Source organism: Carettochelys insculpta, chromosome 1 (assembly GCF_033958435.1).
Source record: "Carettochelys insculpta isolate YL-2023 chromosome 1, ASM3395843v1, whole genome shotgun sequence".
Classification (NCBI taxonomy): domain Eukaryota; kingdom Metazoa; phylum Chordata; order Testudines; family Carettochelyidae; genus Carettochelys; species Carettochelys insculpta.
The window spans coordinates 52,969,687-52,995,383 of record NC_134137.1 but is presented as its reverse complement, the minus strand read 5'-3'; the positions used below and the strand labels follow the sequence as shown (position 1 = coordinate 52,995,383).

At 41.3% G+C, this 25,697-nt stretch overlaps 1 protein-coding gene across 9 annotated transcripts in view; it reads right to left on the bottom strand.

The window, feature by feature from the left end:
* Positions 1–25,697, bottom strand: part of FRY (FRY microtubule binding protein) — a 308,821-nt gene that overhangs the window by 2,508 nt on the left and 280,616 nt on the right. For 5 of the 9 annotated variants that reach the window (XM_074986254.1, XM_074986203.1, XM_074986226.1 and 2 more), the window contains 6 exons: positions 24,775–24,964; positions 19,960–20,109; positions 16,443–16,541; positions 15,884–15,967; positions 6,592–6,609; positions 3,692–3,802 (listed from right to left, as the gene is read on the bottom strand). In XM_074986254.1, coding sequence (XP_074842355.1) covers positions 3,692–3,802; positions 6,592–6,609; positions 15,884–15,967; positions 16,443–16,541; positions 19,960–20,109; positions 24,775–24,964 — 652 coding nt within the window. The other 4 variants (XM_074986219.1, XM_074986235.1, XM_074986272.1 and 1 more) reach the window with 3 other exon arrangements.

The following is a 25,697-nucleotide window of genomic DNA, read 5'->3' as shown; positions in this document are numbered from 1 at the left end:
TCTCTCATTGTTCGATATGCATCTACTGTACATAAACGGAAAGATTTTATTTTATTCTATATTCAATCTTCTGCTTTGCATTTGACTTTTAACGTACCAGAGGACATCTAACTATCAAAATATGTCATATCTAACAGGCTAACCCTGCTGAAATGTTCCATAAGGAGACAGTGGTTTTGTAACCCTTGCATTGGACTGAAATCTTCATGTGGTAAAAGATGGATAATTCACAATGTCTTAATTTGTTTTTGAGGATATAACAGAACATGAAGAAATGTGATAAACATGTTCGATTAACTGTGGCTATTACTTTTAAATAACAGTTCATGTATCCAGCAAAACATGCTACTTTCATGATTAAAACTATTCATCGTATTGCTTTTTTTCTCACTCTGTCAGTTGCATCAATTGTAACAACTGAGTCCATTGATTCACTGACAGTTTTGCCAGGAAAAGCCTCTCATGTAGACATAGCTTAGGAGCTGTAATAAAATATGTTTACAAATCAACCCTCTGCTAAAAAAATTACTAAAATCATTTTTTTAAAAGTCTACCATTCATGGTACTAGAGTCCTAATAACTAGCCTATGCACTATGATCCATTACCTTTGAAGAAAACAGCCTATAAATATTACAAAACGTACTTTGCTCCAGCTTCTCAAAATAAAGATATAGTAACAGATTAGGTGTAGTGTCCACACCACAGTCATACTTGATGTAAGCCAATTAAATGATCTCCAATTACTACAGAATATATGAGTTACTTGCACTATACACTTTACTATTTGAAGCTTCTTGTTTTAAGAATGCAGTCATATTAAAAGCACTAGTTTGTTTCCCCTACATACATAACATTTTAACAAAGAAAAAACAAATAAACTCACCCCTCGCTCTATGACCACAATTGGTTCCCACCTTTCTGCTTGTAGGGGGAAACTTGTAAGAGAGACGCTAAATTCCCATTAAAATACACGTAAAAGTCTCAGATTGGTGAAGGAGTGGCAGCATGTGGCACTGCTTTTGAAAGGTAAGAGAACCTTGGGTTTGGGGAGGGTGTTTAAAGGCTGGGAGGCAGTTTGGGACCATGAGTGGGACAGAGGGTTAAAAGCTGGTGGCGGGTAGTGTCTGTGGGGTGGGTGGGTTAAGGCTGCTGCAGGTTGGGTGTATGGCTGGCAGGGCGGGGATCAGGCTGCGGTGGGTTAGGTCTGCAGGGCCAACAGGAGATCAGGCTGCCGCTGGCAGGTCTGCGGGCTGGTTGGGGGGTTAAGGCTGCTGGGGCTGCAGTGGTCAGGCTGCCGGGCATATCTGCAGGGCAGGAGGCAAGTTAAAGCTGCCGGGGCCAGAGGGGGTAAGGCTGTTGGGGCCATGGGGCCAGCAGTGGTCAGGCTGCCGGGCTGGTCTGTGGGCTGGCAGGGGTGTCAGGCTGCCAGGCCGGTCTGCAGGGCTGGTGGGAGGGTTAAGGCTGCCGGCGCGCAGGGCTGGTGATGGTCAGGCTGCCGGGCTGGTCTGCGGGGCAGGAGACAGGTTAAAGCTGCCAGGGCTGCGGGGCTGGCTATGGTGAGGCTGCTGAGCCAGTCTGTGGGGCCAGAGAGGGGGTTAAGGCTGCCGTGCATTGGATCAGGCTGCCACAGGGCTGACGGGGGTGTGCATGTGTCAGGCTGCTGAGGATTGGGGCCGTGGGGGTCAGCATGGTGGTTAAGACTGCTGGGGCCCATCTGCGGGGCTTGTTGGGGGAGGGTCATGCTGCCATGAGATGGTGCCATGGGGAGTGGGGTAAAGCTCGTAATAATGGGGGAGGTCACTCATCTAGTGAACTAAGGGAGGTATATGCGTCCCTGGTTTAAGCGAGTACTCGTAAACAAAGTACTCATTTAATGAGGAATCAATGTATGTTGTAATTTATGTTATCTTCTCAAGTGATGACCACAGAACATGCAGTTGTTCCATGAAAAGTGTGTGTTTTGGAGTATTTATGAGACTATATTTGCCTCTGAAACCCGCTGAGGTGAAGCATTTTAAAAAGAAATCTTTGTAGAAATAGCTGAAGAAAAATGGCCAGCCAGGGAGCCAAGAGAATTGCTGGACCCCTGGGCGGGGGAGGAGGGACCAGCTCTTCACTCTTCGAAGGGTTGGGCCCTAGGGTAGAAGGGGTGTGGCTGGGGCAGCCAACCCTCAGCACTACCTGGAGAGTGCTGTGCCAGGCCCTTGTGGCCTTCCACTAGACTTCAGAGTTGCTCAGAGCATACCATGCAGCACTCTAGCGGTAATTTAAATGGCCCAGGGCTCCTGCCACCACCAGTGCTGTGGAAGTGGCAGTGGTGGCTGAGAACTTCAGGCCCACTGAAAAGCCAGACCCCGAGGAATGTGCTCCCTTTCCTTCCCCTCGGTAGTAATGTGGCCTTCTCTCAAGCTCAAAATGGACCATTTCTTTGTCACAGTTTTAGAAATACTGCATCCCAAAAATGTAGTGAATAATTTTAGGAAGTCATAACATTTTTATGAATCAACTTAAACAACCCTGATGACACTACTGTAATTCATACACCATAATTTAAATTTTTTTTCTTTTATGTGAATTTACAACTCTTGGATGGCGTCAGATTGACACCAGCTAAGGCCTTTGTAAATCCGCAGATGAGGTATAGCGTGAACACTGACAATGTAAGCTTAACGTCAAGTCTATACTACAAACTTCTGCCAGTATTACTATGTCTGTCAAGGGTGTGATTGCTGACTGACATAGCTGTGTTGAGAAAGCTGTTAGCCTAGATAGACTCAGTTACACCAGAAAAATATGGGCCTTTTCTGGTACATCAGCACTAGAGACTTTTTATTTGATTTGGAGGTCTGAAATAAGCAAAAGTGCAGTATTGTCAGCATAAACTGCATCCATTAAGAGCCCTTTGCTAGTATAGTTATAGGGACAAAGTGCTCCTACTATAGATCTGGCCAAAATGTCCAACTATTATAAACTACTCCGTTAGAATAAGAATCTTTTCCAGACAAGGGAAACAAGGTCAATCTCCCAGAAATTTTTCTCGGATCCTATAAAGATTTATATATTTTCTCAATTTTACATAACATGGTAGGATTATTCACACTAAGTTAAGCATTAGGAAAAAAAATCTCAGCAGAACTGGGCCTAATTTAGTATTTTCTCTCCTTAGAATGCAGTTTACTGAAATGACCATTAAAGACTGAGGCTACATCTACACTAGAGAGTTTTCTAGACAAAACTGGGGTTTTGTCAACAAAACACATAGAGCATTTACACACAAAATGTGTTTTGTCAATAGAAACTGTCGACAAAAAAGCCACATAGATGCTCCGGGGTGCCCTTTCTTGAGACAGCACACAAAAGATTGATCCACTTTTATGTATAGATGCAATCTGTCCACAGAAGTTTGGTTAGAACACCCCTTCCGACAGTAACTTATGTAGACAGATGCTTCTACTGTAGACGTAGCCTGATTGTATACAATAACTCAAACAGTGAATTGCTGTACTGTCTCTTACACAGCATGCAAAAATCCCAAACATATTTAAATTCATACTAAGGAGTGCTATAGAAACAATTAGTCTGGCTACACAGAGTTTAGGTTAATTAATTTTTGGTGAGATCATGTAGAAATAAAAATACAAAGACATAGTCATTGTTTTAGTAAAAGGCTTGGCTATTCTTATGACATACCTCTGGCATGGAACTGACTTCATGCACCTGTCCAATGAGTTTACAGTACGATTGAAAAAGCAACAGCAGCTGGAAATGAAGCTTATATAATCTCTGACACAGTTCCAATTGCTAAGGAAAGATTTATAGGCGGAGAAAACATTAATAAAGTGCAGTAAAATTTAAGTAATATTTTGCAACAAAACATTTTGGGCTGTATCTATTACTGTTTGTCTAGTAAGAAAATGCTGGTTTGCATTATTTGACTGAACTATGATCACGGATCAGTGTGAAAACACCCAAAATATTGTTTCACCTGCAGATGGTAACAATTCAGAACAAACACTGAGAACTCCTGTGGCATTTTATAGACTAACAGATTTTATGGAGCAGAAGCTTTCACGGGAAAAGACCCACTTCATCAGAAGTGCCATAGGACTCCTCATTGATTTTGCAGATACAGGATAACACAGCTACCCCTCTGATACAGTTCAGAATAGTAATTCTTAGCTCTTACATAGTGCTCTTCATCAGTATATGTCAAAGTGCTTGACAAAGGAGTCAGTACCATTATCTCCATTTCACAGATGGGGAAACTGAGGCTCAAAGCTGGGACATAGGTTAAATATATAATACTTTCAAAATTCAAAAGTGGCCAGAGAGATGTCTTCTGAGAGAAAGGAAATACACAATGGGATCCTGTCCCATGACTGTGACTCCTAAGTACTATGATAATACAAATTAATAAACAATAATAAGAATAACAAGGCGATGCTCTAAATGCTCCCCTCTGGTTCTATGAATGGAAAGGAACAAAAAGTGGTGGATCCAATCACGAGGAGACAGAATGTGTGGCAGAGGTAGAAAGTGCTGGTTCTGCCACATAATCCCTCTTTCCTCAGCACCTTGATGAAATCACTGGTGGCCAATCAAGTTCCATCGTTAAGGGGAGTTCTGCTGTCTACGGTATCACTCCTGACAGCTGAGCTTAATACTGCCCCAGGAGTATTAACTTAACACAGCGTGCAACTCCATCCACAACAGAGTACTGAGGATACCAAGGTAACATGAAATAGCTCTAGCAGCCATGAGGTCCTGTGGAGTAGATGAACCTGGAATTGTGGTTCTGTCAAGAGTGTGGGTTTTGGGGTTCTGAACCCTCTGCTGACTCTACACGTGGGCCAAGAGCCAAATTCTGTGTCCAACTGAACTATGAGATACAAATGCTATGAATCCAAATTCAAGGAGCCCCCTATCTCTTATGCAGGAATGATTAACTTGTGTCGGGGATCATTTGTTTTACACTTTTTAAAGCAAAACAAACTTTTAAAGCTTCAAAAGGTGACCAAAAAGACTTATGCCTCAGGACTCAGTGGTTGCTCCTGTTGCTTTAGAAGCTTATTAACAAAATATACCTCACAAAAGGCTTTAGCAGATATTATCCATTTCACCAGCTGTTTCCCAAACCGTATTAGAACCCCAGACTGTTCCCCAAACTTGTTATTAGAACAAGGAGGGCTGGGCACAGCTCATTCTGAGCGTCACATGATCGAGTCACTTGTCAGCAATGCAAAATGTTTCTTCCCCACCGCATGAGAGAGATTGTGATACTTTTATAATTTGTAACCAGCAATTAGAAAAACTTCTGATTTAATCACAATGAGAAGTCCTGTGGTACCTTACAGATGAACAAATTTTTTGGAGCATAACCTTTTGTGGGCACAGGCCCACTTTGACAGATGCATGTGACCCTCTGACTGGATGCCTTCCCCACTTGCTCACTTCCTGGAGAAAAGCAGCCAGCCACAGCTGCTACAGGAAGCAGGCAGAGCTTCCCACCCTCATTTCTCAGGAGCCACTCACAAGAGTGGGGAGGAAATAAAAAAATCCTATTACCGTAAGGCAACTCCTAGAAAAAGTTTCTTTCTCTTTGCAACACCCTGCCTGGCAAAGAGGAGAAAATACCTGCTGCAGCTGCCCCATCTCAATCAAGTCTGTGGATGAAGGGCAGAGCTGATATGACGGCTGAGTGGGAGAACTGAATGGGAAACTTGAGGGGTCAAAACTGGGGATGAGCAGAACTAATATGACGGACAGATCTGGCAAGGGGACAGAACTGATCTAGGGACTAGGGAGGGCAGTATTAATTCCTGGGCAGGGGAATGAGCAGATTTCTCAAAATCACTTTAACCAATAAATTTGGAAGCATGGGTCACATTAATTGTCACATATACACTGGGCTGCATGTGTGGAGAATTCAAAAGTCAAACAGATCATAAACCACAACATAACCTTTAGAACAGGCAATACTATAGTTTTAACATTCAGTTTTCCCCTAACTATTAGATTAAACTAACATAACTGTGCAAAACTAAATTAATCTGAATGAAATTTAAGTTTGATATACTCAGCCATTAATTATCATATCATGCAGCTTACTTTTTTATTTACGGATAGTTACTGAAATGACAACATGTTGAAATTATTCAAATTAGCATAAAATGAAAACATTTAAAACCTAATTTAAAATTCGTATTTCCAGTGTTTCATGTAGATAAACTGAAACACTACAAATTTTAAAATAAGTACTTCAGCTCTCCATTCTTAAAGCAACTTAGAGGTTGGATTGTTAAATAAGACTGGCTCGAAATCAAAATTAATTTAAACAGCTCTTTTAAATAGCATGTAACAATGGCAGAATTTCTAATGCCTTAGATTTCTCCTTCAAAAGAATAGTTACAAAAACAGAACTTACTTATTTTAAGAACAACATATTGAATACAATTTTCTAAGGAAAAAATTAAAAGAAAAGGGGAAAACATGCCAAGAGTTAAAAAAAGAAAAAAAAAATAAAACAGTAAAATCAGGTTGTATTAGTCCATTTGTACATGGACAAAGAATATGAAAGAACTTCAACTTACTGCAAGAGATTCCATTTGCTACACAGCAAGCATGGCACAGGAAAAAGGAAAGGAAGAAAGTATAGTGTCAGTGTAACGCATGCAATAGGAAGCACAGCCCTTCTTTAATAGCTTAACTGTCAACAATATTAGCATTGTTTGATAAGTGGTTGAAAATGTACCACCCACACAACATGCACAGCATTCTCATTAAAACAAAGCTTTTAAAGCTAACGGCAAATTATAAACTAACTGAAATCAATTAGATTTTGAGATTTGTTAGTCCCAATTTCTCCCCGAGTGTATTTCCAAAAACCAGGAAGCTGCAACACCACAATTTCTACTGCTTAATGATTTTTAAATGAATACATTTGACTAGGTTTTCTCTTTTTATTATGAACAAAGAATTCATGGCACTGAAGTTCTCAAATGTTTATGCAGTAGCTTAAAATCATTAACAGAACTGAAGCAAAAATGTGTTAAATGGACCTATAAGGTCAAATACTACTTTCATTAAAAACCCTGTGGCTTCCAGATTTATAACTGGGCATTTTAAAACTGGAAAGTTTTGTGTCTAACCATTGTGAATTATTTTAACATCTGTACTTTAAAGGAAGTCTTGTTCCTGAAAAAAGCAAGATTCTGTCTCTTCCTTTTCCCAGGAGCTAATTTAGCTCTAATATATGCCTATGCATTTCTAAAACAGATCTCGCCATTTTGTAAAGGTGCCATATTAGGTCTATAAAACCATCATGGCCCCAGTTTAATTCTCCCATAAACTTACACTGACATCTGCTCAGATGCATAGTGATGTCAGTGCACATGCAGTGATGTTAATGCGCATTTGTAATTGTCATAAAATATTTCATATTAAAAAAATAGCAAATACAAAAATATTAACTAATGCTAAGGGACTGTCTTGGCATTGCTAAAGCAAAGGAAATCAGCCCTGTCCTCATCCCATTGCGCTTTGATAGTAAACGTATGCATGACAGTAAGCTTGCTCAGTTTTCTATATTACCTCTATACAATGGGATGAGTTAATGACTGAAAGGCAGACTACGCTCTAAATGTGCTGGCTTTTGTGCTGGTTAACATTAAGCCTTTAACATTATTGGTCAAATTCCATGCAGTTTATGTTATTAAGCCTTGTACAATGAAATATAAGATCAAACAGGAAGAGATAAGACAGATTACTATGCCAATAAATTCAGAACTACACTAATCTGTATTTGTCAAAACATTTCATTTCTGTATTTCCAAATTTTGCCAACATCCTTAGCTTTTATGTCATTTTAAAAACATCTATTTCGGTAAATAAGTGTGTCCTAATTTACCATGGAATTTACTTTTTAAAAGTGGGGGGAAAGCAGCCAAAAGAGAGTGAATTCCATGGTCTGTCATTCCAGAAAAAGCTGTCTTCTCTCCACTGCTTCCAGAAAGTGTGTGGTGGTGGTGGTGGTGGTGGTGAGGGGGGTGGGACAGTGGAGGTGAGGATGGAGGAAACGGCACAAAGTCAAGAGGAAATAAAACCCTCCCTGCTCAGTGAAGAAAAACATACCACTCTTTACATATTCCAAAAGATCCTTCAGATTAATGGTGCCCAGACCCAACATGGCTCTATAATTTATTTATGATTTTAATTCCTCATCCTGGGTCCCTCAGCATGAAGACATATTCCTTGGAAACCAAGAGGGTAATCAGTTTTTGACTGACAACTCATTTACCTTCCCCTGCCATTTAACTGTTTAGGCTGAATGACTTTGGCACTGAAAGGTCTCTCAGGATATATCTGCACATCAGTATTATTTTGAAACAAGTCATTCTGGAATAGCTATCCCAAAATAGCTTATTTTGAAACAACACAGCTACACAAGGGGATGCATTTTGAAATAGCACCCAGCTCATTTTTTTCAGGAAGAAGGATACTTTCAAAAGCGGGGTTTCCTTTTGAATGAGCCCCATCTACACAGCTGTTTTGGCTTTCAAAATCAGCTCTCCTGGAATTGAGACACTGAGTAAGCAGATGGGGCATGAGATATTTAAATCCATGCCTCATTTGCATTTCCGATTGGCCGCATTTGCATGCCCCTTCTGAAGGGGAGGGGCAGTGTAGCTACAACCATAGCGCCTAATTAGAAATAGTTCCATTGGATGCCATTATGGCTTATTTCAAAATAGTGCTAGTCCATGTGTTAACAGCGCCTATTCCAAAATAGCTATTTCAAAACAGGTGTTATTCCTCCTGCAGTAAAATTTACAAAATTCTAAATAATGCACCTGTAGCAATGCTAAATAAATAGGTATGTTTTAATAGAATCTTTGCATTACCATATATTGTTGTATTTCCCTGTGTTATCCCATAGCTTTTAATAGGAGTTTGTACCACTTTGCATTTAATTCCATATTGTACCTGAGACTCCATTTTGAGAGATATGCTCTTCTGTATTACCCTGTAAACCTTGTGCTGTCTCTGTGTGAGAATGGGTGGTGTGTGAGATCCACCTGGAAGTACGAATGTGAATGCTTAGAGTGGTACCCTCTGGAGCCTGCCTGTCTGAACAATGAAGACTTGGAGGCTGAAGAACAATGAGAGCTGGATTCTACAGCAGTGACCCACCTGGAGAGGAAGATTAAGTCCCATCTAAAGGTGATGAATCACACGGAAACCTGGGGCCCTGGGAAAGGATCAAACCCATCTGCCATTGATTGGTGACTCCTCGTGCCTGGGGCAGTGGGACAGAACCAGAACTATGGACTAAGAGCTATAAAAGAGGAGTGCACCACTACAGAATTGGGTTTCTCTTCTTTTCATCTTGTCAGTATCGGAACGTTGGTCCAGATCAACAAAACCTGGCTCCACAGTCACATCTAGTCCATCTGACCAATCGATTAGAGTGAGCAACCTTTGGTAACTATAGGCAGCCATAAGATGGTGTGTGCATGTCTGAGTTATGTATATTATATGCATATAATATAAAGGTACTGTATTCTCAGTAAACATGGTGCTCTTGTCTTATCCCCGCAAAAAGTCCCATATGCTTCTTATAAGCATTACACATCCACTATTTCAAATTTATTTCAAAATAGTGTGTGCATAGTGTAGATGCTATCAAAGTTATTTTGACATAACAGCTGTTACCTCGGAATAACTTTGCCGTATGGCTGTAGCCTAAGTCTGCCATCTAAATCTTCTTGGTGTGTGTCAGGGAGGACAGATATTCGTTAACAGGCCTGGTGACAAAAGCCCTGTAAAAATGAATATTACCTGTATTTTTCAAATAGGTCTAAGAAAGAAAAAACAAGTCATTTTTCTCCAGCAAAATTCTGGATTTATATTTTTTCAGGTAAAGAGTAGTTTGACAAGATCAGAACCTGGGCCATTAAAACAGGGTAGGAATATGGCAAAGAAATAGACATGCTGGTAACCCTTTTTGTAATTTTAATTATTTATGTCCTAAAAAGAGACAAATCACCCTACTGTTCTGAAGGTGCTAACGTGACTTCAGCCTACTAGACAGACACTTTAAAGGTAATACAATTCTTAGCCATTCCATTGGAACAGGAGAGTTCCACAGGTATTGGGGGATTTAGCGGCACATGGATGATGTTCAGGTGTTCCACTGCTTAGCATGGGTTCTCCTGATTCCAAATGTTGCGCTGTGAATCTTGCAAAGTATGAAAGAGAGAAAGAGAGAGAACATGTGCTGACATATCCCTAAGTGCTGGATTTGAAGACTGTAGAAACGGTGCTCAGTCTGTAACTGGATTTTGGATAATTATGTATTCCTCCTTTCAAGGAACTGATGCAAGCATCAGTTCAACCTCATGGTGAAAGGCTGTGCCTTTCCTTTTGTTGCTGTGCAGTATAGAAGACTGCTCAACTTTACTACAACTGAGACTTGAAGCCAGATTCTCGAAATCCACAGTTAACAATTAGATCAGGGAGCCTTGTAAAATTATTGTTCCGTTTTACCCATATAGTTGTTATTGGGGTATTTTATGTAGATTGGATGAAGTACACCACATGTTGCAATGAGCCTGCATAAGAACTGTGAATCTTCAACAGTGTGTTATGAGGAGTATTAATCATTGTAGTAGCTGAGATAAGTCTGTAGGGTTTGCATCTGTTGTGCTGGTGATGCTCAGAGTTGGTGCCTACTGGTCTGTAGGGAACGTGCTTTGGATAATGAGCTTGTCGGGGTGAAGGGCTATTCAAAGGCCAGGGGGGTAGAGGGCAGGGTGTTAAGGTGAAAAGTAGCATTCTAGGACCTGTGTATAACCTTTAAACGGCATTGACGAGTTTAGATAAGTTCCCATATTGCTTCCTCATAAGGTAGAGGGCCTTTCCTTTACCAACAATTATTTTATTCTTTGGCTTATCCCCACCTTCTTCATTGTGTGCAACTATCATTTCATGTTCAGGGTGAAGAGCAGAGGAAAGGCATGGAACTAAATTTATCACCAGTGTAGGACCCGCAGTCCCATACCACCTTAGAGACTAACATACGACCTTAGAGACTAACAAATCTGTTAGGGCATGAGCTTTCACTGGTAAAACTGATGAAGTGGGTTTTACCCACAAAAACTCACGACCTGTTAAATTTGTTATACTCTAACAGTGCCACAGGGCTGCTTGGTTTTGAAGTTACAGACTAACACAGCTACCCCCCCCCCCCCAAGACTTTTCACCATTGTAGGAGTTATTTTTACCTTTTCAATGACACTAGACTGTTTCATATGGACAGGTAAATGGAAAAAGGGAAGAGAAACATATGCATCTGTCAGTCAAATTTCTACCATCCAGTGAACTCCCAAGGAATAATACATTTTGTGTTGAGGGAACATTTTGGGGAAAAGAATAGGGATTCTTATCCAGTAGTTTGAAACACTTCTTTTCATTCTGACCAACAAGCAGTTTGTATACTAACCCTTGCTTCATAAAACACACACATTAACTCTGAAATAGAGAACACCTTATTAAAGACAAAAACAACACAACTGTAATATGACATTCATATTTTTAGATGTGTTTAGGCCATTTAATATCTTATGCAGATTCTATGTACCCAATTCATGTTTTAATCCCTTATGTGTATCATTAGTGTTCTCACTATTCCTTCTCCTCTATATCCTTCTAAAATAATGAAAAATATGTAAAATAAGAATTACAATTACAAGAGCAGGAACTGGTGAAGCCTAGAAAGCTTTACAATCACCATTGCATCAGCAAAGTTTTAAGCTACTCTTTATTTTCTGTTATAGAACAATGGGAAGACAACAATTAGGCATATTCCAGTTGTTAAACCTCCATGTAAATTTTCTCATATTTGAATCGTATTTATACAGAGAATATGGAAAAATTCTCCTCAGTTATGTTTTACTTAGTTTTGCTCACAGGTCACCCAAAATAGGGCCATGTGTCACCCTATCCGGGCTTATAAAATGCAACGCAAGCATTGTCAGGTCTTTGAGCAATTTTCCCAAGTATGGAAGCACTTATGCTAGCACTAGTCCACAGGCTTTAATCCTAAATATTATGACAATTAAAATGCATGAGGAAGGGGGAGGGTGGAAGTAAGAAACAGCTTTGAAATTTGTTCTTCCTTCTCATATGTTCACAAATGCATGTGCACAAAAGTCAAGGGACAGCAGGAACAGAAAGTGAAGGAGGGGAAAAAGAATGAGGTGGGGAAAAAAGAACAAGAAGAAGAACAAAGGATGATTGGAAAAGAAAGGGGAGAAGGAATAAGAAAACAAATGAAAAAAATGGAAAAAAAGAGGAGAGATGGGAAAGGAAAGATAAGCAGAGAAAAATGTTAGAGGGAAATTTGGCTAAAATTTCAGGTGTGGAGACCTTTTTTACATACACAAAGATAAGGAAGGAGGGAACGTCATGTTTTTTTTTTTTCCTTTTGCCTCCAGATACCACCTCTTACGTGTGTTCTTTTTGCTCCTTATTTACCTTTTTCTATTCCCCCCCACCCCCCAGGGACTAGAATGGCACATTATGCTGCTCCATGTGCCTGTCAAAATATCTCGTCTGTGAATCAAACCCCTTAGAATCACAGAATCGTAAGTTTGAAAAAAATCTCCAACAACAGAGATCCCACAACCCCTCTATGCAAATTATTCCAATGCTTAGCTACTCTGGCACTAAGAAATTTTTGCCTAATGTCCAACCTAAACCTCTCTTGCTGCAATTTAGGCCCATTGCTTCTTGTCCTGTCTTCAGAGGTTAATAAGAACAATTTGGCTCTCTTTATTTTGTAACATTTTATATACTTGAAAATGGTCATCTTAACCCCCCTCAGTCTTCTCTTCTCCAGACTGAACAAACCCATTATTTTCTATCTTTCCTCATAGGTCACATTTTGTAGCCTTCTAATAAATTTTGCTGCTCTCTTCTGGACTTTCTCCTATTGTTCACATCTTTCCTGAAATAAAAACAAAAAGCAGCCAAGTAGCACTTTAAAGACTAGCAAAATAGTTTATTAGGTGAGCTTTCGTGGGACACACCCACTTCTTCAGACCATAGCCAGACCAGAACAGACTCAATATTTAAGACACAGAACCAAAAACAGTAATCAAGGAGGACAAATCAGAAAAAGATAATCAAGGTGAGCAAATCAGAGAGTGGAGGGGTGGGGGGAAGGTCAAGAATTAGATTTGACCTTCCCCCCCACCCCTCCAATCTCTGATTTGCTCACCTTGATTATCTTTTTCTGATTTGTCCTCCTTGATTACTGTTTTTGGTTCTCTGTGTCTTAAATATTGAGTCTGTTCTGGTCTGGCTATGGTCTGAAGAAGTGGGTCTGTCCCACGAAAGCTCACCTAATAAACTATTTTGCTAGTCTTTAAAGTCCTACTTGACTGCTTTTTGTTTTGATAGTGTATAGACTAGCACGGCTTCCTCTCTGTTACTTTCCTGAAATGTGGCACCCAGAACTGGATATAATACTCCAGCTGAGGCCTAATCAGTGCAGTGTAGAGTGGAAGAATTGCTTCTTGTATGTTGCTTACAAAACTCATGTTACTGCATCCCAGAATGATTGCTTTTTATTTGTAAGTACATTACACTGGGGACTCACCATCCACTATGATCTCCACCTTCTTTCCCACAGTACTCCTTCCTAGATAGTAATTGACCATTTTGTACACATGCAACTTATTGTTCCATCCTAAATGATGTACTGTACATTTGCCCTTACTGAATTTCATCCTATTTCAGACCATTTCTCCAGTTTTTCCAGATCATTTTGAATTTTACTCCTATCCCTCAAAGTCGTTACATCCTCTCCCAGCTTGGTATCATCCACAGACTTCATAAATGTACTTTCTATGCCATTAGCTAGGTAACTGACAAAGATATTGAATAGAACTGGACCCAGAACCAATCCTCACAGGACCCCACTCAATATATCCTTCTAGCTTCACTGTGAACCACGGATGATAACTAGCAGGGAATGACTTTCAGACCAGTTATGCACCCATCTTATAGCACTTCCATCTAGGCTGTATTCCCTACTTTGTTTATCAGAAGGTCATAGGAGACAGTACCTAAAACATTACTAAAATCAACCTATACCACAACTACCACTTTCTCCCAACCCACAAGACTAGTTACTCTGTGAAAGAAAGCAATTAAGTTGGTTTCACACTTGTTCATGACAAATCTATGCTGATTGTTAATTGTCAACTTATTATCTTCTAGGTGTCTTCAAACTGATTACTTAATTATGTGCTCCATTATCTGTCAGAGTACTGACATTAAGATGACTGATCTGTAATTTCTTGGTCTGTGTTTATTCCCGTTTATAGATTGACACTATTTTCTATTCCTCTGGAATCTCTCCAGTCATCCAGAACTTTTTGAAGATAATTGCCAATGGCTCAGATATCTCCTCAATCAGGTGCCTGATTATTCTAGGATGTATTTCATCAGGCTCTAACAACATGGAGACATCTAAATTGTCTAGCATTTGCTATGCCCTGAACATATACAGTATTTGCCAGTAAAAAAAGAACAACATTTTCTACCACTTCCCATACAATGGTGTTTGAGATACCAATTATTTTATATAATTAAAATAGCAGAGAACCATGAAGATTTTTGACTGTGCAAACTGTTCACAAATGTTGACTGGTTGATGGCAATCACTGCACAGCATATACAGGAATTCTTTGTTTCAAATGCAATTCTTTGTTTGGCATAAGTGTTTTAACACAGTATTAATTAATGTTCAGACCACTGAAAAGGCCTTTGCTGGTAAACATTATATTACTACTAACATCAACCAATAACTTATAGGCGAAGAACTTAATACATCAGGTATTAAAGCTCAAATGCAAAGGGATGCACACTATGGGCCAGATTGTGGCTGCAAAGCCAATGGTCACATGGCAGGTGGTGTGGAAAAGTGCATCACAAGGAACTGCCAGAGACATTACACTGTAGAAAAGTTACTGATGCTACAGTGCAACACACATGCCCCGGGTCAGGGCCAGATCTGCTTGCTGGTACCGAGTGGGAGGACAAAGCCATATCCCCACTCATCCTTCACCCACTTTGGGCAGGTCTCTGAACAGCAGTAATAGACTCATAAGTAGAAGAAGAGATACAGATTGGACCTGTATGATCTTGACTTCCCTGATCGAGCAACATCTATGATCGCACATCCCTGTAGGTGCTGCCAGGCTGGAGCACTGACAGGGAAAGTCCAGGGCCCTGTGTTCAGCAACTCCTGCACTGCCCTTCCAGAGCAATGCAAATAAATACAGCTTCATTTGTGGCACTGAAATTCAGGGAGGGTTGGGGAGGAGCAAGGCTAGAGAAGAGGACAACACCTGGGGGAAGAGACAGGGTAGCTGCAGAGTCCTGCAGCTAGGGGGCCTGGAGTGCAGCCCCACAGCTGGCAGTGGGGACCAGGACAGCACAGCCCAGTGTATGTGGGGCTCAGTGTGCTACCACAAGTACCCACTTCTGGCCCCCAGCCATGGGGCTCCGCAGCCACTCTGCCTCTTCCCTTGAGCATCCCCTCCCCCAGTCTCTGCTCTGTCATTGCCAGCTCTTCTGCTGTCACCAGAGCACAGCTCCACAGCCAGGGGCAGCAGAGGGGCTGGCATTGACCTCCCCAGTCAGGTAAATTCCCTGGTTCAGGACCACTCAGATCCCAAGGGTGCTGATAGAATCTGCATTGTGCCCAAGCTCCGCAAAAGTATACAATGAGGTAAAGGCACCAGTTTCTTCCGGTATCAATAAACAAGGCATATACATGGCATTTGTCAGGAAAGTACAATAGCTCCTTATTACCTTTTCTTCAGAGTCACCTGGCTGACAAGTAATAACTCCATCTTGCGAGCCCCCAGCAAATGTTGCCTTGCAGTTTGCAAGCCACTGGTTCCACAGACAAAAGTGAAATATTAGCTCTGGCTCTATTTAACGAGGAGTAACAAAGTATTTTTGTCTCTCAGTATGATGCTTTGAAAACATACTAAGTTTTGCAATTAAGCTCTGCATTCATGCAGCCCAACACATTTTGTATTAGCTATAATTCTGATTTCTCATAATGTTTATATTGTATAAACAAAACAAATTAATACATTACTATTTAGTAAATAGGAGGAGCTTGAAAGACTAGAGAGTGCACACATTTGAAATTAAGCTATGTAAAATCATTTTTAAAATTCTTATTGTATCAAGAACAATCTTGTGGTATTTCTTCTACAGACAGAGAGAGAACAAATGGGTCCAAATTCTAGATACAATATTGGCTTATAAAATGTTACACTATTATTAACTGAAACAGATTTGAAATCAAAACATTTTAGTATATGAATACAGGCCAATAAAGCACAGAAATGTTGCTTACTGAGAGAGTTGCTTCTTTCCTGTTGTTATATGTGTCCAAATACTCTTGTAATTCTAGAACGCTGAATTTTAGCTTCTCAAGAAGTCCACAAGAGAGAAGCTAGAAACAGTAAAATAAAAATCGGGCCAGTAAATTTTACTATTAGGAGAAGAAAAAATATTAGTAAAGTAGAAGCTATGGTATGCCCTGCAAAAAGGGACTTTATAGTTTACCCATTGTTAAATTTCAATCTTACATTGAAACTTTACTAACACTGCTGGATGTACAGATTCCCACTCCACCTGGAGTAAAAATGGAAAATAAAGACCCAAAATACCAACTATTTAGATCAGCGGTTCCCAACCTTTCCCATTCTGACAATTCAGGAATACTTGGTGACCCAAGGCAATTCAAAAACTGTGTGGGGAGGAGAGGGGAACAGTGCCATAAGTAGCTAATTTTGCACCTCAGGCATGGATATAAAATTGTACCCCCTTATGGTTATATATTCATAGTAGTTATTTAATAGAAAAAGGGAAACTACATTAATAACAACAATAAAAATTATTATAGATAATTATTTTATTAATTATAGTTGATCTGAGTTGTGGTGGGGGGAAAGACCCTCATCCCCAAACTGCCCCCACCACTCCCAAAGTGTAAACCCCACACTTGGAGGCTGGTGGGAGTCATACTCAGGGGCTGGGAGAGAAACAAAAAAAAATGAAAAATGACAAATCAGCTACATACAACAGAAGTGGGAGCAAAATTACTGGAAGAGTCTTAAGTGGCTTGCGTGGGATGGCTATGAATATCAGAGGTGGAGAAGTATCAGAGGGGTAGCCGTGTTAGTCTGGATCTGTAGCAGCAACGAAGGGTCCTGTGGCACCTTATAGACTAACAGAAAAGTTTAGAGCATGAGCTTTCGTGAGTTAACTCACTTCTTCAGATGCTCAAAATGATGAGCATCTGAAGAAGTGAGTTAACTCACGAAAGCTCATGCTCTAAACTTTTCTGTTAGTCTATAAGGTGCCACAGGACCCTTCGTTGCTGCTAGAGGTGGAGAAGCTGTCTTTGTAATGCATAATTGCTTCTCTATTGATAGAGATAGCTGCAAATGGCTTCTTTAACAGCCACATGCAGCTCTGAGCTGCTGGTGACCCTTAACAAATCTAATCGTAACCCATGTTTGGGTCCCACCTCATAGGCTGGGAATCCCTGAGTTAGATAATCCGTCTTGCTAATGGTTCTGGTAATGACTAAGGGTTCCTGGAGTAAGTAGCACTTTCTTTTGAGTTTCAGAGCTTGATTCTTTCTCCAGTGCATGTTTGCTGGCTATTGGAGCTGAAATAGTCCCCTTAGCTCTTAGTACTAAAACGACAGGAAAACCATTTGTACTCAGGACTTCAATTCAAAATGTCACAGATAGCAAAAATCTCCTTCTCAAATAAGTACAGAAAATGCTGTATGGATATAAACTTCACAACTATCCTGTGAGGTAAACAACAGTATACAATTTTTTTATCTGTTAAAAAAAAAAAAGAAAAAGAAAAAGATGCCCAGAAGCTAATAACTTCTCTCAAGATACAATGAGTCAGAGCAGACCCAAATTACAGGTTAGAAGTGTGTATTTTATATAAAGCTGTGAGATAGACTATGTCACACTGCCATCACAGAACACCCACCTGTGGCTAACAAAGTCACAAAAAATCATTTCCTAAAGCTAGTCTCTGTCACAGAAACTCATATTACACTGAACTCAAATGACACTGCTGAGCATACTGTGACATCAGATGCATCAACATGCCTAGAGACAGCTCTGCCCCCTCCTCTTGGCTTTCAGATATAGAGCTAGAGGAAGAAGAGATGATTTAGTTGGGGTTGGTCCTGCTTTGAGCACTGGGTCAGATTAAATGCTCTCTTGAGGTCTCTTCCAAGCCTAATCTTCTATGAGATGACTCAAATGCTATGAAGCATTCTGTGACAACTGAGCAATACACACAGTATTGGCTGCTTGTCAGCTCCAGTAGCTGAGGCATGCAGGGCAGCTGAGGGAATGCACAGGCATTGGTGGCTTTCCCAAAAGCCCGCTTCTAAACAAGAAAGCTGCAAAAGGAAGGCCACTCTGAAAATCTGCCCCACTAAAATCTGATGGCCTCTTCAAGGGTGCTTCTTCATTTTTTTTATCCAACAGAAATACAGGAGTACTCCAACTACAAAGCAGCAGCATGAGAAACCTTGCTTCATAACATGACAATGTGTTGATGAGGTCAAGGTGTATAACATTGCTATTCGAAAAGCACAAACCTCCCTACTTATCCCAAAGTATGTATAGAACCTGGCTATTTTCTGAGTGTATGTCTACATCCACAGTTAACCTGGGCTTTTACATGAGTGCTAGTCTTCGTCCTCCCAGCATCCACACAAAAATTCTCTAAGACTAGCACTACCAGTTCACAAGGAATTCAGGTTTTGGATAAACTTTGCTGAACAGTCTGGTAAACAACTGAATAGCAACTTCTTCCATGTTTGGCCACCTTCATTCTCCTGTCATAGTACATAGTTTACAACTAATGAACTACACTTGGGGCATGTCTACACTAGCCCAAATCTTTGACATGGCCATGCAAATGTCCATGTCAAAGATTACCTATGAGGCACTGAAATGCATATTCAGCACCTCATTAGCATGCTGCCAGCTGCGGCACTTCAAAATTGCTGCGTCTTGCTGCTGCGCGGCTTGTCCAGATGGGGATCCTTTTCAAAAGGACCACAGAAACTTTGAAATTCCCTTATTCCTATCTGCTGATGGGAATAAGGGGATTTCGCAGTTTCCAGGGTCCTTTTGAAATGGAGCCCCATCTGGACAAGCTGCGTGGCAGCGAGACACAGCAATTTCAAAGAGCCACGGCCGCCAGCATGCTAATGAGGCACTGAATATGTATTTCAGTGCCTCACTAGTAATCTTCAAAATGGCCATTTGCATGGCCATTTCAAAGATTTGGCCTAGTGTAGATTTAGCCTTGGTTTTTAAGAGCATGGATGCAGATATTTTGACATAAAGTGCTTTATACTAGCATAACTATTCCTATGCAAGAAGGGGAATAACTACGCCAACACAACTTCCTGTCACACTAGAGTTTCTACGGTTACACATTTATCGTTAAAAAGTAAAATCATACCCCTAACGACAGCTACATTGGTAAAACTTACAGGCAATTGTATCCTTTATTCATCTTGGAAACAGATTCCTGAACACATCCCATCCCACTTGCCAACATTATTAACCTCTAAGAAAAGAGTGTGAAAATGCTGTGGAAATTTGATTGACAATTGGGAAAATTATACTATAACCAGGAGTCATATGCACAGGAATCCAAAGGGGTACCTGCTATATTCTTCAGCAGACCAAATGTGGGACAGTCCGAGGGTAGACAATTTAAACAAGAAAAATCTCCCAAAACTTTTACCACCCTAGCCTCCTTTACACGACACACGCTGGACAGTCATTTACTATCTCCAATAGGAATGTACTCACTGTTTCAGCATCTACAAAAAGAGTGGGGCATTCTGAACAGGAAGTTAGCATCTGAGAAGAGCTCACAAACTTTGAACCTATCCCTCGCAGGTTGTCACCCAGGTAACTGGCAGCGTCACAAGTTAGGAAGCAGAATCTTTTCTGAATATTCTGTTCAAAAAAATAGTTCTTATCAAATTCATTGCTCACATACAAAACGTCTTTCCTTTATAAACACAACTACATATATTCCTTCTTCATATAATAACTAGGGTGACCATCTGCCCTGTTTTCGGCGGACAGCCCCACAGTTTGGGCGCCATTTGGGCATCCGATTTATTTTGTAAAAGTGGTTCATTGCCCCGTAAGTCACAGTGGTTCATCGGCTTCTCCCAGCTGGGGGAGCCAGGAGCTGGACCCGTGCCACTGCCACCTGGCTTCCCCCAGCTGGGGGAGCTGGGAGCCAGACTGCGTGGTGGCTCAGCTGCCACCCAGTTTCCCCCAGTGGGGGCAGGAGCTGAGCTGGGGCTGCAGGGATTGGAGCAGGAGCTGCACAGGCGGTGGGGGTGAACCAGGGCTTCAGTGGGGCTGGATCCAAGGCTTGGGTGGTGGGGCTTGAAGCAAGAGCTGGGATTGGAGTTGGAACCACGGAGGTTGAGCTTTGGGGGAAGCGGGGTGTGAACCATGGCTGCAGTGGGGTTGGAGCCAGAGCCGCCCGGCTTCCCCCAGCTGCAGCATCCAGGAGCTGGACCTGTGTGGGGATGCGGGCTGCCACCCACAGCTCGGGGAAGCCAGGAGCTTCACTGGTGAGACAGCAGCCATGTTCCCAGTGCCCCAGATAGGGTGACCATCTGTCCTGTTTTGGCTGGGATAGGGGTCATTCCCCATGTGCCATATTTGTCTGGGGAAGATATGGTCACCCTAACAATAACAGCAAGTGAAGAAACCATCCCCATGGGATGAAGTGAATGTTTACTCAAAAATATTAAAACAACAATTCCTATTGCTGAACACAGTGCTCAGAAATTTCTCCAGAGAGGCAACCTTGGAACTGGCCACGGAATTCCATTGTTAAATTTAACAATGGAATTCCAAACTGTTGATCAAGGACCATATTCTTGCTTCTGAGGATGAATTATTCTTTATAAACTACATACATTATGATAATGATAATTTTCAAACATACAGCTAGCTTTAGGAGGCATCAGCCAGATGATTATGGAAGATAATGAATTTTCCCCCTACATTAGTTTGTCAATTTTATATATGGGGATGAAAAAAAGTAAGAGAAATTAATTTATTGATCCATTGTATTATTCCTCATTTGTCCACATTAGAACAGTCTCCACTAGATTCAGCCTGATTGACAGCCTATGTTAAAGAGACACTGAAGTAGAACTGGAAGGATGCTGGAGGTCAAAACCATGACACTGTTAGAACTGTGCAGGGACGCTTGAGCATTAAGCTTTATTATGAACTGGCTGAAGCCAGCACTATTTGTACCCAACTGTCATCAACTCTGATGTCACTCAATATTTTTTTTTTAAAATATTGTTTCCTAGCAAAGAAATGGTGACAGAATACGTAGTCATCATTAGGAAATTATTTAATCAAAGCAGTGTGGTACACATGCCACTGGCGGTATGTGAAAAGATTTCAAGGGGTATGCGTCAGAAAATAAATTTCTAAAAAACAGGAAATAAGCACTGGGATGGCTCTGGGAGAGGGGTACACCAATAAGGCCAAAGTCACGAAAGGGATATACGTATGTTTTAAGTTTGGGAAACACTAAATTAAAGCATGAATAATAGGTAGGTGAGCATGTAGTGAGTGTTTTATCATCACCTGGGCTAACATTACTCTGAGCCACAAAGCTTTTGATAAGCATCAAGGTGGGTGACTGCAAAACCTCTCTTTTCTTCTGTGTCAGGGGAGTTCAAACTTACTGACCCTCTGAGCCACATCTTTAAAAGTTCAAGAGATGGGGCACACCTGCCAGGGCTCCAGGCTTCAGCCCTATGGAAGGAGGGGGTGTCTTAGGGCTTCAGCCCCAGGGCAAGTGTCTGCTTGGATTAAAGCCCCAAGCCCCAGCAGGCACCTACCATGGAACTAAGGCAATGAGACCCCCTCTTTTTGTTGGGCAGAGGCCAGAGGTGACACATAAGGGGCATGCCATATTCCCTTCCTGATTTTCTGCCAGGGTTTGCTTGACCTGCTCAGTCACATGGTGCTGAAGGGCCCACTCCCTGGATGGAAGCTTCTGGAACCAGCAAGCTAGGAGCTGCAGCCCTGGGAAGAGTCAGCAGCAAACAGCTGGGAGCTGCAGGAAGAGCTGCTGCTGTTGCTGTCTTTCCTCTTGGAACTAAAGAAGCTGCCCCTCCTGGGAGTTCCCAGCTGTTTGTTACTGCCTCTCCATGTGGAGCTAAACACCTGTGAGCTGGAGGAGGGGACTGCTGAGGGTAAGGGGGGGATGGCTAAAGCTGGGGGGTGGGTTGTTAAATCTTTAAATTGTCTCCCCCATATTTTTGTCAGGCATAAGTCATTGCTGACAGACGGCCCTGGCGGCACCACCCCACCACAGGGCAGGAGTCTCTAACTTCCTTCTCCCTATGTGGGAGGCAGCAAAGGGGCTGGGGGAAGGCTCCACAAGCCTCCACTTTAACTGTCAAAGAGCCACAAGCAGCTTGTGGGTCACGGTTTGGCCTCCCCTGTTCTGTGTGTATCACAAAGTAAATTAAAATTGTTTTGTCTCCAAAAAGGAGAAGTCCCTAAGGCTGTAACAAAACAGATTACCGGGAACCAACACAGCGTGTTTTTCCATGTGTTTATGTTATTTTATGGTCACAACCTCTCAAAGCATTTCCGCTGTTGATTAATCAAAAGCTGGTTCAAACTAGGTATCCTCATTCCTTCGTTTCCTCCCCTTCCCAACAAACTGCTCGTTTACACTTAGTCACATATACCACACTCATTCATACAGTTCAGCAAAGAGAGCGTCTACGCTATGCTATGTTCCAACCAGAGGGAGGTGCTCTTCTTACACAACTGCAACCTTGTTGTTGAAAGAAGTGCCACGCCCTGCTGCACCAGAATTCCACAAGCCCTGAGCGAGCACTCTCAGATCTGAGTTCTGGTAATCCTTCCATTAAAAAGGAAAGGTCATGCTTGGTCAGCTCAGTAGTCCCTCTAATTCCATATCCTGTCTTTGATAATGGCCAGAAACAGTTGTTTTAAAATGTGCAGACAGGGTCCCCTCTAATTTTTCCCATCCATGAGTGGAATAAGTTTTTTATGTGCACCAATGTGTGAGGAAATGCACCACCAGTAGAAACGTGTGCTGGGCATGGGTGCTATGTGTGCTCTGCTAATCACCTGAATCTCTCCTGGGTAGCTGACCAACCACTCAGCTTACAGGGATCACTGCATGAAAGACCCCCTGTAATGGACAAATCCAGGAATGAGAATAACCTGCACAGGAAGTTTCTTCCCAACCAACACTGCCAAGGTTATTGGGAAGCATGAAACACGTAAGGGCTGATTTTTTAATTTTAATTAACATCATATTTAATGTGACTATAGAAGGGCAGTTCTTCAAAAAATGTTTTGTGCTACACTGTAGTAGCTGTGCACCCTCTGCACTTTTGAGCCAGGGTTTTAGCTAGTAGCATCTGTGTGCCTGTGCACGATACGGATGTGTTTTCCTAAATGCAAGAGTATATAGGAACGCACAAATCCATAGCTTCTTCTCAGTGATGAAGTCAAAAGACTCCACAGCAGTGGGGGGGATAGAGAGCAAGAGGTAGATCACCCATAGTGACAAAACACCTCAAAAGAACTCAAATAACTGAACAGGTACATAGCCACTTCTTCTTCAAGTACATGTCCTAGGGGTGCTCCACCACAAGAGACACCCAAGCAGCAATTTAACATGTAGGTACGGCATACCCAGAAGAAAATTTAGGATAGCATCACCAGATATTGTGTCTAATCTTGAAGCAGGGCTGATTGTATTTTTGGAGAAAGTTTGGAAAGAAGACCACATAGCAGACCTGCAAATATTTCTGATAGGAACATCTCTTAAAAAGGGCCATCAAGGTGGATTGCTCACTCAACTAGGCTCAGTCATTCTTACAAAGAGATGTCCAGAGGTTTCAGAGCAAAGTAGAATGCATCCAGAAATCACTTAGAGAGCTTGAGTGGAAATCATTTATCCTCTCAGCAAAGTAAATGAAGAGTCTGGGGAAAACCCTGAAGGTCTTAGTTCTGCTATAGATAGTATCTTACATCCAGGGTGCAGGGATTAATTTCTTCCCTTGAAGGAGGCGGCTGCGGAAGATGAATGTCCTGGTTATATGAAACTCAGAAAAGATCCTGAGTAGAAAGCAGAGATGAAAATGTGGTATTATCACAGCAGAAGGTAGCATGTGAGAGGATGAGCCATGTGCACACCCAACTCAGCCACCCTTCTTGACAATGTTATATCCCTAAAAAAGGAAGCTTTAAATGGTAAGTGGAGGACTGAGCAAGTAGCCATAGATGCAAAGGGAGGGTTTGTTAGGGCCTAGAGAACCAGGCTGAGGTCTTCTGGACATGAGAGAGCAGTTTGGATGAACATTAAATTACTATTTTAATGGAAAACTGTGATCCAAGAGCACAACTATGCAGCAGAGAGTATATTTTGTTTCCAAGTGACCATGCAATACATGAAGTTAACACAACATGCCAAGTAATAAATTGCGACTAGTATTTAATACTGTGCTGGCTAACGTGTGTGCGTGCGCGCGCGCGCGCACAACTAAAAGGCATTGTTTTAGAGTTCCAAATCTATTTTCTTACCTTAAACAGAGAGGAGAACACATGAAATGTATAAACAGCACAGGACCCATCAGAATCACACATTAGCTGGTTGATATGACTACGCCAGGCTTCTTCTGCATCATCACATGCAGCTGGCTGAAATGCAGCAAGGATGGCAGAAAAGAACGGTGAGGGAGGAGGGGAGGCATTTCTGTCACCTTCACCAAAACTGGAGGAGAAAAGAAAATAAACTGTCTAACTCCATATTGAAAATACACCCAAAGGAGGCTACAGATAAAATGTTTTTTATCTCAGCATGCTACAGTAAATCAATGTAAACTTATCTATAGTATAAAAGGAGTAGTAGCCATGTTAGTCTGTATATACAAAAACAAGAAGTCCAATGGCACCTTATAGACTAACAAATTTATTGGAGTATAAGCTTTCATGTGCAAAGACCCACTTCATCAGATGTTATAACTAACATCTTCTCAATTACTATTTTTTCTTAATTTTTATTTGATTTAATTTTAACTTATGCTTTCCCTTCTGTGTATTGAAAACATACAAAAGGTTGGTCTTAAGCATCTACAGCACACGCTACTGGTACAAGACAATATTTGCTTAGCAACACATGTGTAATTATTGAACTCTATATTAAAGCAAACCTCTCATTGATTGAAACTTACAGAAATGTTTCTGTTCAAATAGCTATTTTCTCTTCTGCAATCATCACCTACTGGGCTGAAATCTTCCATACTTTGTTTCTGCTCAAAAGTTAACACTTTGGACAGTGTGAGCAAGTATAAATCTGTTTTAGAGTAATGGGAGAGTAAAAATAAGCAAACTTTCCTCATTGCTCCCCACCCTCTGCAAACATGTTCCACTTCATTTATGGTCCGTGAAGTTCAAGGAAAACCATGAGAAAATGAAGGGAAATAGACCCAATCAAAAAGAAGTAT